Below are 13,086 nucleotides of genomic sequence, written 5' to 3'. Positions count from 1 at the left end.
GGAAAGATTGGCACTGAAGTTTCACTTTTGATTCTAAAACTAAGAAAAAAATTATGCTGTCAAAAATCTCCACAATGTCTACAAAGGTAATTTGATTTTGGAGGTATAATATAGCTACACAGCATAACACAGCTGCCTTTCCCATCAATGTACTCTTCTACCACTTTAGCCTGATGATTCTCACATATCCATTGACTTTCCCTCATTTCCCATTTACCTTCCCTAGTACATACCCACACAGCATCACAGCTCACAGTACTGCTTTAAGTTCTTTTCCAATGAAAAAGGTGGAAATAGTCAACCTTCATGAGCAAATTTCAGAAACTGCAGAACTTAATTTAATGCTTATTGGAAGAGACAAAAGACTGGTATCACTGGATATGCTAAGAGAACCACCTGAATTCCAGCTAATTTGACACATTATTTTGTGACTTGTCATCGGACAAAAATCCAGAGTGTTGGTATTACAGCTACTTTTAAAAGTACTTCAAAGGCATTACTTTCAAAGTGTGTTCTGCCAACTGACAGGGGCAATTTAAAGGACACCAATGGAAAGAACGGTCTTATTTGACTATGAATATTAAGGCAACAAACAAGTAAAATACATTCAATAAAACTACATGCTTGGCTTTAGCAACAAGCAAAAAGAAGTAAGGTAATGCACGTAGTAATTGCTATATGAGAGAAAGGGTAGTGACTGAGAAAGATACATCATCAACTGCCTAAGTACCCCAACACCATCCAGAGCCCACGCTCACTGGGGAGCCCCGTTTTGCAGTGATAACCTGGAGAACCCTTCTGGGAAATTGGGAAAATCCCACGTGGAGCATTCACCCACAGGTGAAGTCTCCAACTTCCTGAAAATGGCTCCAGCTTTTACAGGCCCAAATCAGCAAGCCAAAGTGACCTGATGATATTTTTTAGCACAGAAACTCCAGGATCTGATGACACACTTCCCAACAGCAGGGGCCAGAGCTTGGCCAGAGCCCAGGCCTTGTCTGGGAGGGTCTTCCCCTAAAATACCCTACAAACAAACTTCTATTCATGTCAGTTGGGAAAGTTTCTTAAAATTATACATTTCTTGCAGATAACTACACAAGGTTATAGAGAACTAGCATAAGCATCTGTGTAATTTATTTTTAGCTAAGTAATACTTACAGTGTTAGCCACATAATGCCCAGGGTTCATCTTTTAAGTCAGCTCTAGCTGAGGCCTGCTGCTCAGGCCTAAGCACATCGAAGTGTCAATAGGAAACTTTTTCTCTGCTGTAAAATAGCACAGTAAAACAAAATATGAGGCCACCACCTTCTGTTTCACCACCCACTTGCAGCTCCGGAACAAGTCCCTCAGAAGCAATTACACATTCAGTTATTAACAGAGGGCAGCGCTTACAGAGGACTTCATAATCTCCGGCCATTAGTTTAACTCCTTTTTTACAGCTCAGTGCTTGCTTCACATTATTTCCCCATTCCTTTCTCAGAGTTACATTTCATTATCAATGGTTTGTACACACACCTAAACAAACCTACAAAAAGCTTTTAACTCTGGGGAATTAAAAAAACCAGAAAGCTTGACCATTCAGTTACCCAATTACCTGTAGTCATTAGTAAGAATGACAACTTCAGCAGCCATTACAGTTGTTTGACATGTTTATATGGTTGTAAATTGTACAGCTGTAATGTTTTTAAAAGTAACTTCTGGAAAGACTGTTGTCTACCAGCAAAATGTCAACCCTGATCATTACACCTGGAAGCCTCAAATGAAGCAGATACAATTTTCAAAAGTGCAATGCTGGTGTCTACATGAACTTTAACATGATTTTTCAGGATGTTCTGTGCACGACTGTCCAGTACACAATGCACCTTGTTTTAAGTGTCCAACTGCAGCGGTGAAGGTTTAATGAGCACAAAATTGCCTCCCTCTGTGGTATAGCAATGAAGAGAGACCCAGACACACCTCCACTCCTTTGCTCCCAAAAGCACAAATAAAAAGACCAGTGGAGCTTTTGGCAGATATTGCCTATAAAAACTTGCTAAACAGATAATCAGTGTAGGTACCTAAGCAATAAATGAAATCGAAACAGACTGCACAGCTCTGCAATTCAGCCTGGCAAAGCTCATCAAAGAAATGATGAATCACTCCCTACTACTAGCAACAACCACATATCTGAAATGTGCTGATGACTTGAAATCTCTTGAAAAAGAAAGCTCTTTGTCGCTTGCTGCTTGTTCCTGCTTCAGCAAAGTAGATGGTGTAAGACAGTTCCTGTTGACTGACTCAGCTGTGGGAACAAGAACTGCTGTAGACAATGCACTGAAATTCTGACAGGTAAGGTACGACTACACATGCACTGCCCCCTAAGAAAAATAAGCTGCTTCTCTGAGTATTCTTAAACAGTAGAATCAAAGAAACTAGAAGTGGAAAGCCAATACTTGGAACAAAATGAAGCAATATTGCTGTGTGCAAAATTCAGTGTCAGTTGAAAATAAACATAGCATTTTTCCAAGCTAAATTATTTATTACTCAAGTAAATCCAAAAGATGCAATAGAAATTACAATTTCAGGGAGGGGAGAAAGTATTGAGATTGTTTAAGTCAACCCTGAGGTATCTGAAAGTCTGCTATGGGTCATTGTCTTTTCCAAAACTGCAAGCTGCCGCAAGCAAAACCTTTAGTTCCAGAGGAGTCATCTTCATGCTCTCTAATCTCAACAGAAGTCCATTACCTGCTTCCTAGGAATTTTTTAAAAGTGACCAGATGGCAACATCAAACAGCCATGGGTGGACAACAAAGCCATTTCAACCCTGCAAAATCTGTCTGCTTGCTACATTCCAGCTCATGCCGCCCTGTAAAGTAAAACAGAAACTATAGGAGAAAGGTGGCCTAGAATTGCACCGCTATTCCACTATTCTCAACTCTTCCATTAAACTTGGGTTTTCTGAGACTGCCTTAAGACTCCTCTGACCTTTATAAAAAGATAAAGCAGACGTCATAAATCTTAATTCTTCCAACTAAAGTAATAAGCAAATTCCTTAAAAAAAAGTTTCAGTCTTTACAGCCTAGATCTTCTGTGTGAAAAACTGACAATTACACACTAAATAAACACAAAATAACAAGGTCATCTTCTAACAACAAACACTGACTGTATCCTATAGGTATTACCAATATTGAGAACGGGACGTGCCTTGGCTTGTCTGGCCCCTGCGGCTGAAGCAAATAGCGGCAACTGAAGAGTTTCACCCCAGAGACACCTTTGGCTAGCTGGATGTTGCAGCTGGGCGCGTGGGGGCAAGTCCAGAAATGCCGGAGCTCAGATGGTGGCGGGATGGAGCTTCCTCTCGCAGAGGGTCCACTCCTCAGGTTTCCCTCTGCCGGAGAAGCTTTTAAGGCGATTGTGAAGGAAAGGAGTCGGTTCTGATGGAGGGTTTTAATCCAGAGCTTTTATTCTGGCCCGAAGGCCTCTGAATTCAGTCACAGCCCCAAGCAGAACTCTGAATCCTGTCACTGTTCCATCAGAACTCCTGGCCCGCGTGGTTCTCCTCTCTTTTCCCTGGGGAAGGGGAAGGGATAGGGAGCCCAGCAACCAGGCACGGGAGAGGAGGTCTCTAGGGATAAAGGACACATGTGTGGCCCAATGCCACTCCACCCCCGGGGGTGGAGGGCATCTTTTGTATCTGCCCAATCACTCTACGCACTTCTGGAATGCCAGGAGTAACAGACAGAGCTGGCAGGGGTCAGGGTGGGGAAAGGAGGAGTGACTGACACACCTGGGAGGAAATTTTCAGAGGAGAAACCGGGGGTTCGGGAGTAAACCCTGAAATCACACTGCAACAGTATCCTTCAATTTCAAGGGACTTCCCTAACTGCTGGGATACAACTGGAAGCCCCCAAGTTGGTGAAGAAGCGCAGGACTGGCTCCTAAACCAAAACCTGCAAGTGAACCAGAGGTAACTGCACCACCCATACGCCTCAGCAGAGGAGCTGCTGCAGCTATCGGGCAGTGCAGATGGGAAATTATCCTCCTGCAGCTGCATACTGCCCAAGGAGTGGGCCCCCGCTTCCCCTTGACATTCCCCTGTTTCACAGTCCTTCCCTGTCTTTGTGTCAATTCTAGTCATAAACTGACATTCACTGATCTGTTTAATCCAGGAAATCTTCAGGGAAAAAAAGCCTAGGGTGCCTGATAACTGTGAAACAGTGTATTTTTTAAAAACATAATAGGCAGACTTTGCAAGCCCTGGCAAAATATTCTGCGCAAGGAGAATAATTTATTGTGAACACACTATACTATGCATCCCTTCATGGCTTCCCTGGCCATACATCATGTGGAACATCAAAATGGAACCCACATAGCGCAGCAAAAGAACAGGCCCATAGGGTTATAACGCTGTGCAATGACCACCTTAACCAGCAAAACATCCTTACAGATACAAACCTTGAATCTGAACCATGTGAGGAGTTCTGACAATTTTCCTCTAAATTCTGTTCAGACACTTTATCTAGTTTGCATTACTGTGTGTGAGATTAGAAGTCACAAAGGCAGAAATACAGAATATGAAGTATAGAGTTTACTCTTTTTAAAACATGAAGTGAAATTCCAAAAAGCAAATAAATCCCAGCTGTGACACAAACTCTCTCAGAATAAATCTCATCCCTATTATTAATGTCTATAAGTCGCCTCCTCTCTCACCTCCCACATCAGACACCCATAACAAAGAATTTCACTTTGTTGGCATCTTCTCCACTCAAACACAGTACACTGGGCAGCTTCTAGCCTCAAAATGAACAGGCATTAGTCTGAAAATATTTTCACCTCTAACATCTCCCTCAGGACAGTATTATTTTGTTCACATTGCAGATGTGAAAGCAAGATGTTGCTTAAATGTTATTTTTTTCTTTAATAACTCAAACTCTCACTAGTGCCTTAAATCTTGTCGTTCAGAGAGCCTCATGACGAGTGGAAAAGAAGGGAAAGCAGAAAAAAGGCATGATACACCACACCATACCTCACAGAGCTATGTTTAAAACCTTTAAACTATGGAGAATATCAAATAAACCACCAGCAATGTCAACAGGTCTCCACACAGAGCAAATCCACCTGCCCAAACCAGATTTCAAAACAGGAGTTAAACACTCTGATTCAATGGGTGCACAGACAAACAATGAGAACACTGCTGCCTCACAATAGCTTTTTCATTGACCTAAACTCAATTTGGTTCAGGCAAATGTTTAAAAAACGCACAGTTGCTCTGGAAATTGGTCTTTCTATTATTCACAAAATGCCTTATTTGTATAAAGCAAAAAAAAAAATTCTAAAATCTTACTGGTAAACTCAATTTAACATGCACAAAGTGGAATGTGCCAATTTATGCAGGACTACTGCCTGTGGATCCTAAGTTTTCCTTTGTATCTTTAGGTGATGAGCACTCAAATGGAATTAGAAATGTTACACGTAGTGAGTATCCACCTGAAAACACAGGTGAGAGCTGTTTAGTTCTGCTAGCTATGGAAATTTCTTTCAGGTAGAGTGACCTTATCAAAGTGAATTCCTTCAGCATTTCCCTCCTCTTTCCCATTACCATTATACACATTATTCCCCTTCAAACAGCTGGAGTAAGAGACTGCTCTGGAGGCTTCATCACTGAAGACAGCACATGCACTGGGTTCATCACAGATATTTAAGAACCAAAGCAGCTTTGTGATCTTTGAACTGGTGTCTTAAATGTTCCTTCCAACCCAAACCATCCTGTGATACTGATACAAAAAGCAAGTCAGTGCCATAAGTCTCACTTTTTACCTTCTAAGCTCACAAATTCTCTTTTCTCTCATTTCTTTATAAAGTGCTGTTCACATGCAGGATCACATAGACAGGAAAGGGTGTTGAGGTAAAATCTGGTGAAAATATGCAGCTCACCTCTTTCACAGAAGTTAGGAAGCCTGGTTAAAGATTAGACCAAATACATTACCATTTTACGAACATTTTTATATATTGATCAACACATTTCTTATGTAGTCTCTGAAATTATATACATACAGCAGTAGGAAATACATATGTACATATAGAAGGCACATACACTTGTAGATACAAGCCTTATTAAGACAAATTAATCAGAGTGATCCACAGATCACTTAATTCAGGCTCTGACAAGCCAAATTAAAAAAACTTTAAAGATGAGGAATCCTTATACAGAACAAACTTGCTCCATCTATCTGTTCTGCAAATAAATGAAAAGAGCAGCACTGACAGAGCAAAAACCTCAGGGTATCAGAAAAGTAGAAGAGGACTGTTCAGAACAAGAAGTCTTAATACATTCAAGTGTTTATGAAGCCAGCAGTTAATAAAATAAAAATCTGGACAGTTGAGCATTCTAACTGTTAAGCAAGACTAGTGATCATTAATACATAATTAAACATTAGCTAGCACTGGGGACTGGGGAGGCACTAAGCATGGATACTGACCAAAAGCATGTTAAAAATAAACACAACCCACTCTTCTGTGTCTCAGTCCATCTCTTCAGCTTATTCAACACTGAGCCTTCCTCCACTTTTTCCACTGAATGAGGCAAAGCTAAAAAGGGTAGTAAGTTATGAATGACTTGCACAGGCAAAAGTTCCATACTAATCACATGAAACTGAAGGGATCAAAGAGCCTATTTTATTTTTCTAAAAATTACCATGCTTCAAGTCACAAATTTTATAATCCTGATGGATATTTCGCTGCAAATGGCTATTTATTTGATGAATTAATGAATAAATCAGAAGCAGATTGCAGACCTGTCTTACCATGTCTTTTTCTGTTTCAAGATCACTTTAGTCTTTTACCTGATCTTTCTTTTCCTTAGTAATAAACTTCAAAAAGATTACTAGGTACCCAGCTAATACTTAGAAGGAAAAATATGTGTAAAGGCTATCACTGAAAGAAAAATAGACTACAAAAAAATAGAAAACTGAGAACATGAAGATTTTATACTGGCTGATAGCAACACACTCCTCTTGAAAGCTCCAGCTTCCGTATCATGGGCTACCAAATCTAGAACCTGAGACCTGCACATTTCAGGTAAAGGTCACCTAATTTCCACTTCCAGATTAGAAACAAAGTTCCACACAATCAAATTGGAACAATCCACCTGAAGAGACTTTTCTTGCTGAGCAACAACACCATTTGAGTCTGAGCTCCAGCTTCATGCAAACATGACAGGAGTTCTGTGCCTGACTGAAACAATAGGCCTCTCCCAGCAGCAGAGTTGAGAATAGCTCAGGCAGGTGGGTGGAAGGCAGGAATTATCAGTTCCTAAACAGAAGGACTAAAATAAAACTTTTTTTTTTTTTTTAATAACAGCAACGTGCTGCCAAGTTTGAAAAACTATTTGAATAACCAGCACAACAAGATGTGGTATCATGTTTCCTCAGAGGGAAGAAAAAAACCTGCTGTGCTTTGGTATAGTAAAAGCAGAAATTCCAGGCATAACTTGAGAGCTGGTCTTTTGAAACAGGGCCTTGGCCTCTTCAAAACACTCTTTCCCAGTTTGCTGCAATACTTTCATTTCTATTATGTGTAATTTGCAATTCTCATGAAGAAAAATATCAATCCTTCAGCTCCAGCAACTCTGCACTACAGTGTAACCTAAGTGTCATCAACTTAGAGAAATTGACCACGTTTCTATTGCTTTAGTCTTCTGAGAGAAGACTCTCACCAAAATGTGCACACAGATTTAGCTCAGCTAACAGTATAACCAAGCCAAAGAAGGACTGCCTACAGTCTTTAAAAATACTCAAGTTATGAGACAGTAAAACTAAATCTCCAGAATACTCCCAAGCTAGACTATAATCATGACTTGTCTACTTCCTCTTCTGAGGAAAGCACTCACTTCAAAATGCTTCTGCAGCTGGGCAAAGTACAGTTACAGTAAGGAGCTGTGGCCAACACTCCTCTGGGTTATGCACACACCTTCACTTTCCTCAGCTGTGAGGGCACAAAGAAGTTCCTGCAATTACATGTAAGTCCAGTAGAATGATAAAAAATAGAACATTACATGAACATAACTGGACACCCCAAGAGAAAAGCTTAAAAATAAACTCCCAGAAGCTTAATTGTTTCCATGTGCAAGGGCTTTTTCTGTTACTCTCACCCTGCAGACTCTTTTCCTTGCTTTTAAGAAGAAATCAAATTGGTTTTACTGCTTGAAAAGTACTTCACTGTGGCTGAATATATTTATCACTTTGTTTAAACAGCTTAAACTCACAAAATATGTTTATTTAGACGCTATCATTGACTGATATTGATAATGCTGCTGACAAGCATCTTATCTCTTTCACATGCTGTAAAATAGAAGGAAATTACTTTGTAAATCTCTCATGAAACATTTTTCAAGCAGTCTATGACAAGCTCTCTTAAAAAAAATTATAAATTTAATCTCCTCAAGACAAACACTATGCTACTTTACTGCCTTTCTTCCTATTTCCTTATGCTGTAGTTTTCCCCAAACCATTCTGAAACTTAAAAACAAAGAAATAAGATAATTAATGTTTCAGGTCTGTGTCACAACACAAGAAACATAACTTTAAGAAGGGAGAGAAAACTGATCAAAGAAAAAGAGGTGATGCTGCTTAACTAATAAATTAATATAAATAATCTCCTCTCAATCTCTCTTAAGACCCAAAATAACTTTAATCTGTAAGAAGCTTTCAAAGTTAGCACTCAGAAGTCTCAGTTATTTTCCACTCCAAAATTATCTTTCACATCTACTGTTGTTGTTTCAAAGACAAGTAAACTCACTTTAGGTCTGAATGCTACATATTACTCCAAAGATCATTTGGAGGTGAATGGATTCAATACAGTGATTAAATGTCACCTAAATCACAACTAAGAATGCACACTAGTCACAGTCCAGATTTAAACAGCTGTAGTGAATAGCAAGGTAATTGTAATTAAATTACAACTGCTTTGGACTTTCACTTCAAGAAAACAGGAAAGAATTTACTGGTTTTTCCAACAATACATTTTTAAGCATTAAAAGATGAACCAAAGATGGCCTGTGATGCATGTTTCTTTCTTAAAAACCTGTGCCTTTTCTCAGGTAAATACAAGCAATTGCTGAATCTACTGTCACTCCCTCAGCAGAGAATGCCTTCTTTCAAATACCAGTCCAGATTTCTCTCCACTTCTCTTTGGAAAGGATGACAGGCAGGGTAGCAGAGACTAAGCAAAACATTGAGTAACTCATGACAAAAAGCAGCAATATATTGGGAAAAGACAGTCTAAAATATCGTGGTTTCTGACTTCTTCAATTCTAACTAGGCTATAAAGGTAAGTTTTGCCAGGGATGCTTCCTGAAGCGTCAAGGGAAAAGGCTGCCACAACACAGGTATCCCAAAAGCTACACCTGCCCCTTTCTCTGCATCACACACAGATCAGAAGGTCTTCTGACAACTTAACATCACAAATTTAATAAAGCAAGCTGAATTCTATAATATTAGAGCAAATTAGAGAAATTCATCCTCGAACACCTTTGTCTGCTTTTATCTCGACAGCATTGGCACACAAGGTCAAAGACAACCGGCGTGGGAGCGGAAGAGTTAACAGCCAGAACTTGTCCGCGTTTCCAAAATAGAGTGGTGGCACTAACGTTGCTATTCTGCCGTGTTTACAAGAGGGAACACAGTTCGGGATAAACCTCTGGCTGTAGTCACGCTTTATCGCCAGGACACATTCCTTCAATGTCCGGCTGTACACGGCCGAGATAAGACACCGAACGGCCGGACACCTGGAAGAAGCCCCGCGACAGGGGGGACGCACACCGGGGAATGAGGCTGTGCTGGAAGGGCTGCGGAAAGCACAGCCCTGAACGGAGCGAGCCTCCGGAAAGGATTCGGAACTGGAGGCACCGGGGTGCGGGCAGGTGCCCCCGGCAGCCGCGGAGGGCGGCGGGGCGGACAGCGCGGGGTCCCGGCAGGGCGCTGCGCTGCCCCGCGCCGGGACCTGCCCCGCGGGGCCCGGGGCACAGAGCGGCGGGTCCGCCCTCAGCGAGCCCCTCCCGGGCCGAGCGGCCCCTCCGGATCCGGGCCCGACCGCGGTGTCCCCGCGTCCCCCGTGTCTCCCCGCCGCGTCCCGTCCCCAGCGCTACCCCCGTGCCTCCATCTCCACCTCCCGGCCCCGCTCCGCTCACCGGCCGCGGCTCCCCCGTCCCTCAGGTCCAAGATGGCAGCGCGGCCCGCCCGCCCTCCGGCAGCGACTTAGCAAAGTCGGGCGCGACGTGCGCAGGCGCCGAGTCCCCCGGCTGCCGCGCAAGGACTACAACTCCCAGCGTGCTCCACGACAGGCACTGCGCATGCTCGGCGCGGGCCACAGGGAGTAGCCGGCAGGGGCCGGGGAGGACCGTGAGGGACCGTGAGGGACAATGAGAGCCCGTGAGATTCACGGTGACGAGTAGCATTCCATATCCTCTGGAGCCAGCCTGGGAGGGCTGGGGGTGTTCATCCGGGGAAGAGAAAGCTCCAGGGAAAACTCAGAGCGCCTTCTGAGTGCCTGAAGGGGCTCCGAGGGAGCTGGAGAGGGACCTTGAATAAAGGGAGTGACAGGACAAGAGACAATGGCTTCCCGCTGCCGGAGGGCAGGCTTAGATGGAGTATTGAGAAGAAATTCTTCGCTGTGAGCATGCTGAAGTCTGGCACAGGGTGCCCAGAGGAGCTGTGGCTGGAAGCGTCCAAGGCAAGGTTGGACAGGGCTGGGAGCAGCCTGGGACAGTGGAAGGTGTCCCTGCCATGGCAGGGGTGGAATGAGATTTTTAAAGTCCCTTCCAGCCCAAATCATTCCATGAATCTATGATTCCGTAAACAGAGAGTATATGTATGTGTGTGTATACATGTGTGTGTGTGTATACACACACTACAGTAAAAATCTTGGATCATAAAAGCACCCCTGAGGGCTTGGCTGGTACAGGAACACCTTGAGGAACCCATGGCCATCACTGGCCCTACGTTTCTGCAGTGACACCCGTAATGGGAACTCTCTGAGAGCACAAAGGGACATCCTGCAAGCATGAGTCTATAACAGTCAAGCAACTGGGACATCACTGCTGTCACTGTGGGCATTGGGACACAAAACAAAGCCCTTTGAAAATAAAGTAACATTTGTGATTTTAAAGTGTCTGCTTCAGGTGCTTAAACCATTGATCTTATTTAACCTTGCATAAAATCTTTCTTGTTTCAAGTGTATTTTTTCTTAACCTGAACGCACTATTGCATAAGTGAATGCATAGAAATTACAATACGCTTCCTCTTTAGACAGGAATGAGAGAGTCTATGTTCTGAAATCAGAGGAAAGAATACCCAGCCTTCAGAGAGTAGGAGAATATCCTCAATAATTCTTCAGAAAAATTATGCACTTTGCAAGTGCAAAGTTTAGCATTTTCTTAAAACTGGTAGGATGTGAAAATCCATCTTGTGTTCCACACATAAACTCCAATAAGATCTCACAGCCACAATTAAGTGACTGCTTCTGTTGATAAGGCCTAAGCACGAAAATGTCTCCAACTGTTTCCCTGACAGACCAACGCACATTTTGATGCCAATCAGCCATCTGTGGTTCTGACTGACCAAGGTACATGTGCACATCTCTTCAGGCACAGAAATCACTTTAATTCCAGCACAGAACAATGTGTGCTGCTCAGCTAGAGGCTGAGTATGGAAAAATCAGGAGCATTGTGGCTTTGTCAGAGGTGGGAATTCATGGGAAGCAAGTTTGGAGACAAGGTTACAGCCCAGTATAAGGATAAGCAAATTGATCAGCTGAAATAAGGACTGGGTTTTTTTAATTTTCTCTAAACCTTTTCTATGCATCTTTAAGTCTTTATGTTCCTTCAGAGATATTTGACCATGTACACATACATTTAAAGTTCCATAGTTAATGTTCTGTTCAAATTAATAATGATAAAAATTAGTTCTACAAGCCTTGCTTAACAGAGATTTCTGTCTCATGCATCACCTACATAAACAGTGGTCTCTCATCCAGTTCTTGTCCTGGCCAGTGACACTCTGGCTGACTGCAGCTGGAGTTCCAAAGCTGGGCATCCTTTGTGGTGGGTTTGTTGTCTCCCAGCTGGCACATAAGGCTGGTTTTGCAGATTGCCTGTGGTTTGATTCCCAGTGGTGGGACCATTGCACTGTACCTTTCTCTCCTTTAGCAGAATTGAGTGTTTGCAGGAAGAAGCCAGATGCTGCCCCAAGGACACATCCCTGTAGCCCCTGTAGAGTCCAGCAGGTGTGCATGTACCCATCCCCAGGGCAGTGTGACCATTTGCAGTTTCTTTTTGTCGTACTGGGTTTTGGTAGGTAAAGGTTGCTAAAGCAGGTATGAATAACACTCAGTGTCTCTTTTTAAGAACATCACATCAGTTGTCCTCTGACTTACTATCTTCCCCCTCCTTTTCCAACTGGCATTTCAGATAAAGTTCTTTTTTTCAACCTTGGCAGCCCTACTCTCTTTGTTTTCCAGCTTCTGATGCCCCCAGTTAAGTTCCATTTGTTCCATCTGCTCTGTAAAATTCATGAGAAAAAGATTGTATTCCAGATGCAGACTACTGATTAGTTTGTGCTTGCCAGGACAAGAGGAACGCAGAGCAATCATCACATTCACACTATTTCAGATATCATTTGCCTGGGTAAAAATCATGGCCTGTGAATCAGTGAACTGGAAGACCAAATAAATAATTACCACAGAATACGTGGTGAGTGAAGGTGAATATAATTGGGTGGCAGAAAAACTATGTATCCAAGATTTACCTTTGGGGAGAAGAGTAGAATGCTTCATTATTGTCTTTTTTCCCCCTATGCTTTTTATAACTACAAGTTACTCAGGCAGGATGGAATTTTCTTGCTATTACTGTCATAGCTTTCTTTTGACAAGTACAAACCCCAACAGATAGGGAACCTTCCTGGAGGATGATCTTGTGCAAGGGCTTTTCAGGAAAACTGAATGCTTAGTAGCTTTCCACACTTGCTGGGTTTGATATGGTGAAGCTGTGCTTCTGGGAGATAATTTCTGAGAAATAATATTTAATAATTTTCATAATATTTTTCTTTTATTTCT

The 13,086-nt window shown here is 42.4% G+C and overlaps 1 protein-coding gene across 8 annotated transcripts in view; it reads right to left on the bottom strand.

Moving 5' to 3' along the window:
- ITCH (itchy E3 ubiquitin protein ligase) overlaps window positions 1-10,285 on the bottom strand; it is a 58,973-nt gene extending 48,688 nt beyond the window's left edge. For 2 of the 8 annotated variants that reach the window (XM_041720176.2, XM_030288480.4), the window contains exon 1: window positions 1,159-2,343. In XM_041720176.2, coding sequence (XP_041576110.2) covers window positions 1,159-1,188 — 30 coding nt within the window. In that variant the 5' untranslated portion in view covers window positions 1,189-2,343. The other 6 variants (XM_072916901.1, XM_041720177.2, XM_041720178.2 and 3 more) reach the window with 6 other exon arrangements.
- Window positions 10,286-13,086: the final 2,801 nt, after the last annotated feature.

The sequence above is a fragment of the Taeniopygia guttata genome, chromosome 20 (assembly GCF_048771995.1).
Source record: "Taeniopygia guttata chromosome 20, bTaeGut7.mat, whole genome shotgun sequence".
In the NCBI taxonomy this organism is placed as follows: Eukaryota; Metazoa; Chordata; class Aves; order Passeriformes; family Estrildidae; genus Taeniopygia; species Taeniopygia guttata.
Note: the sequence above shows the minus strand (reverse complement) of the source record. Positions and strands in the feature narration are given on the sequence as shown.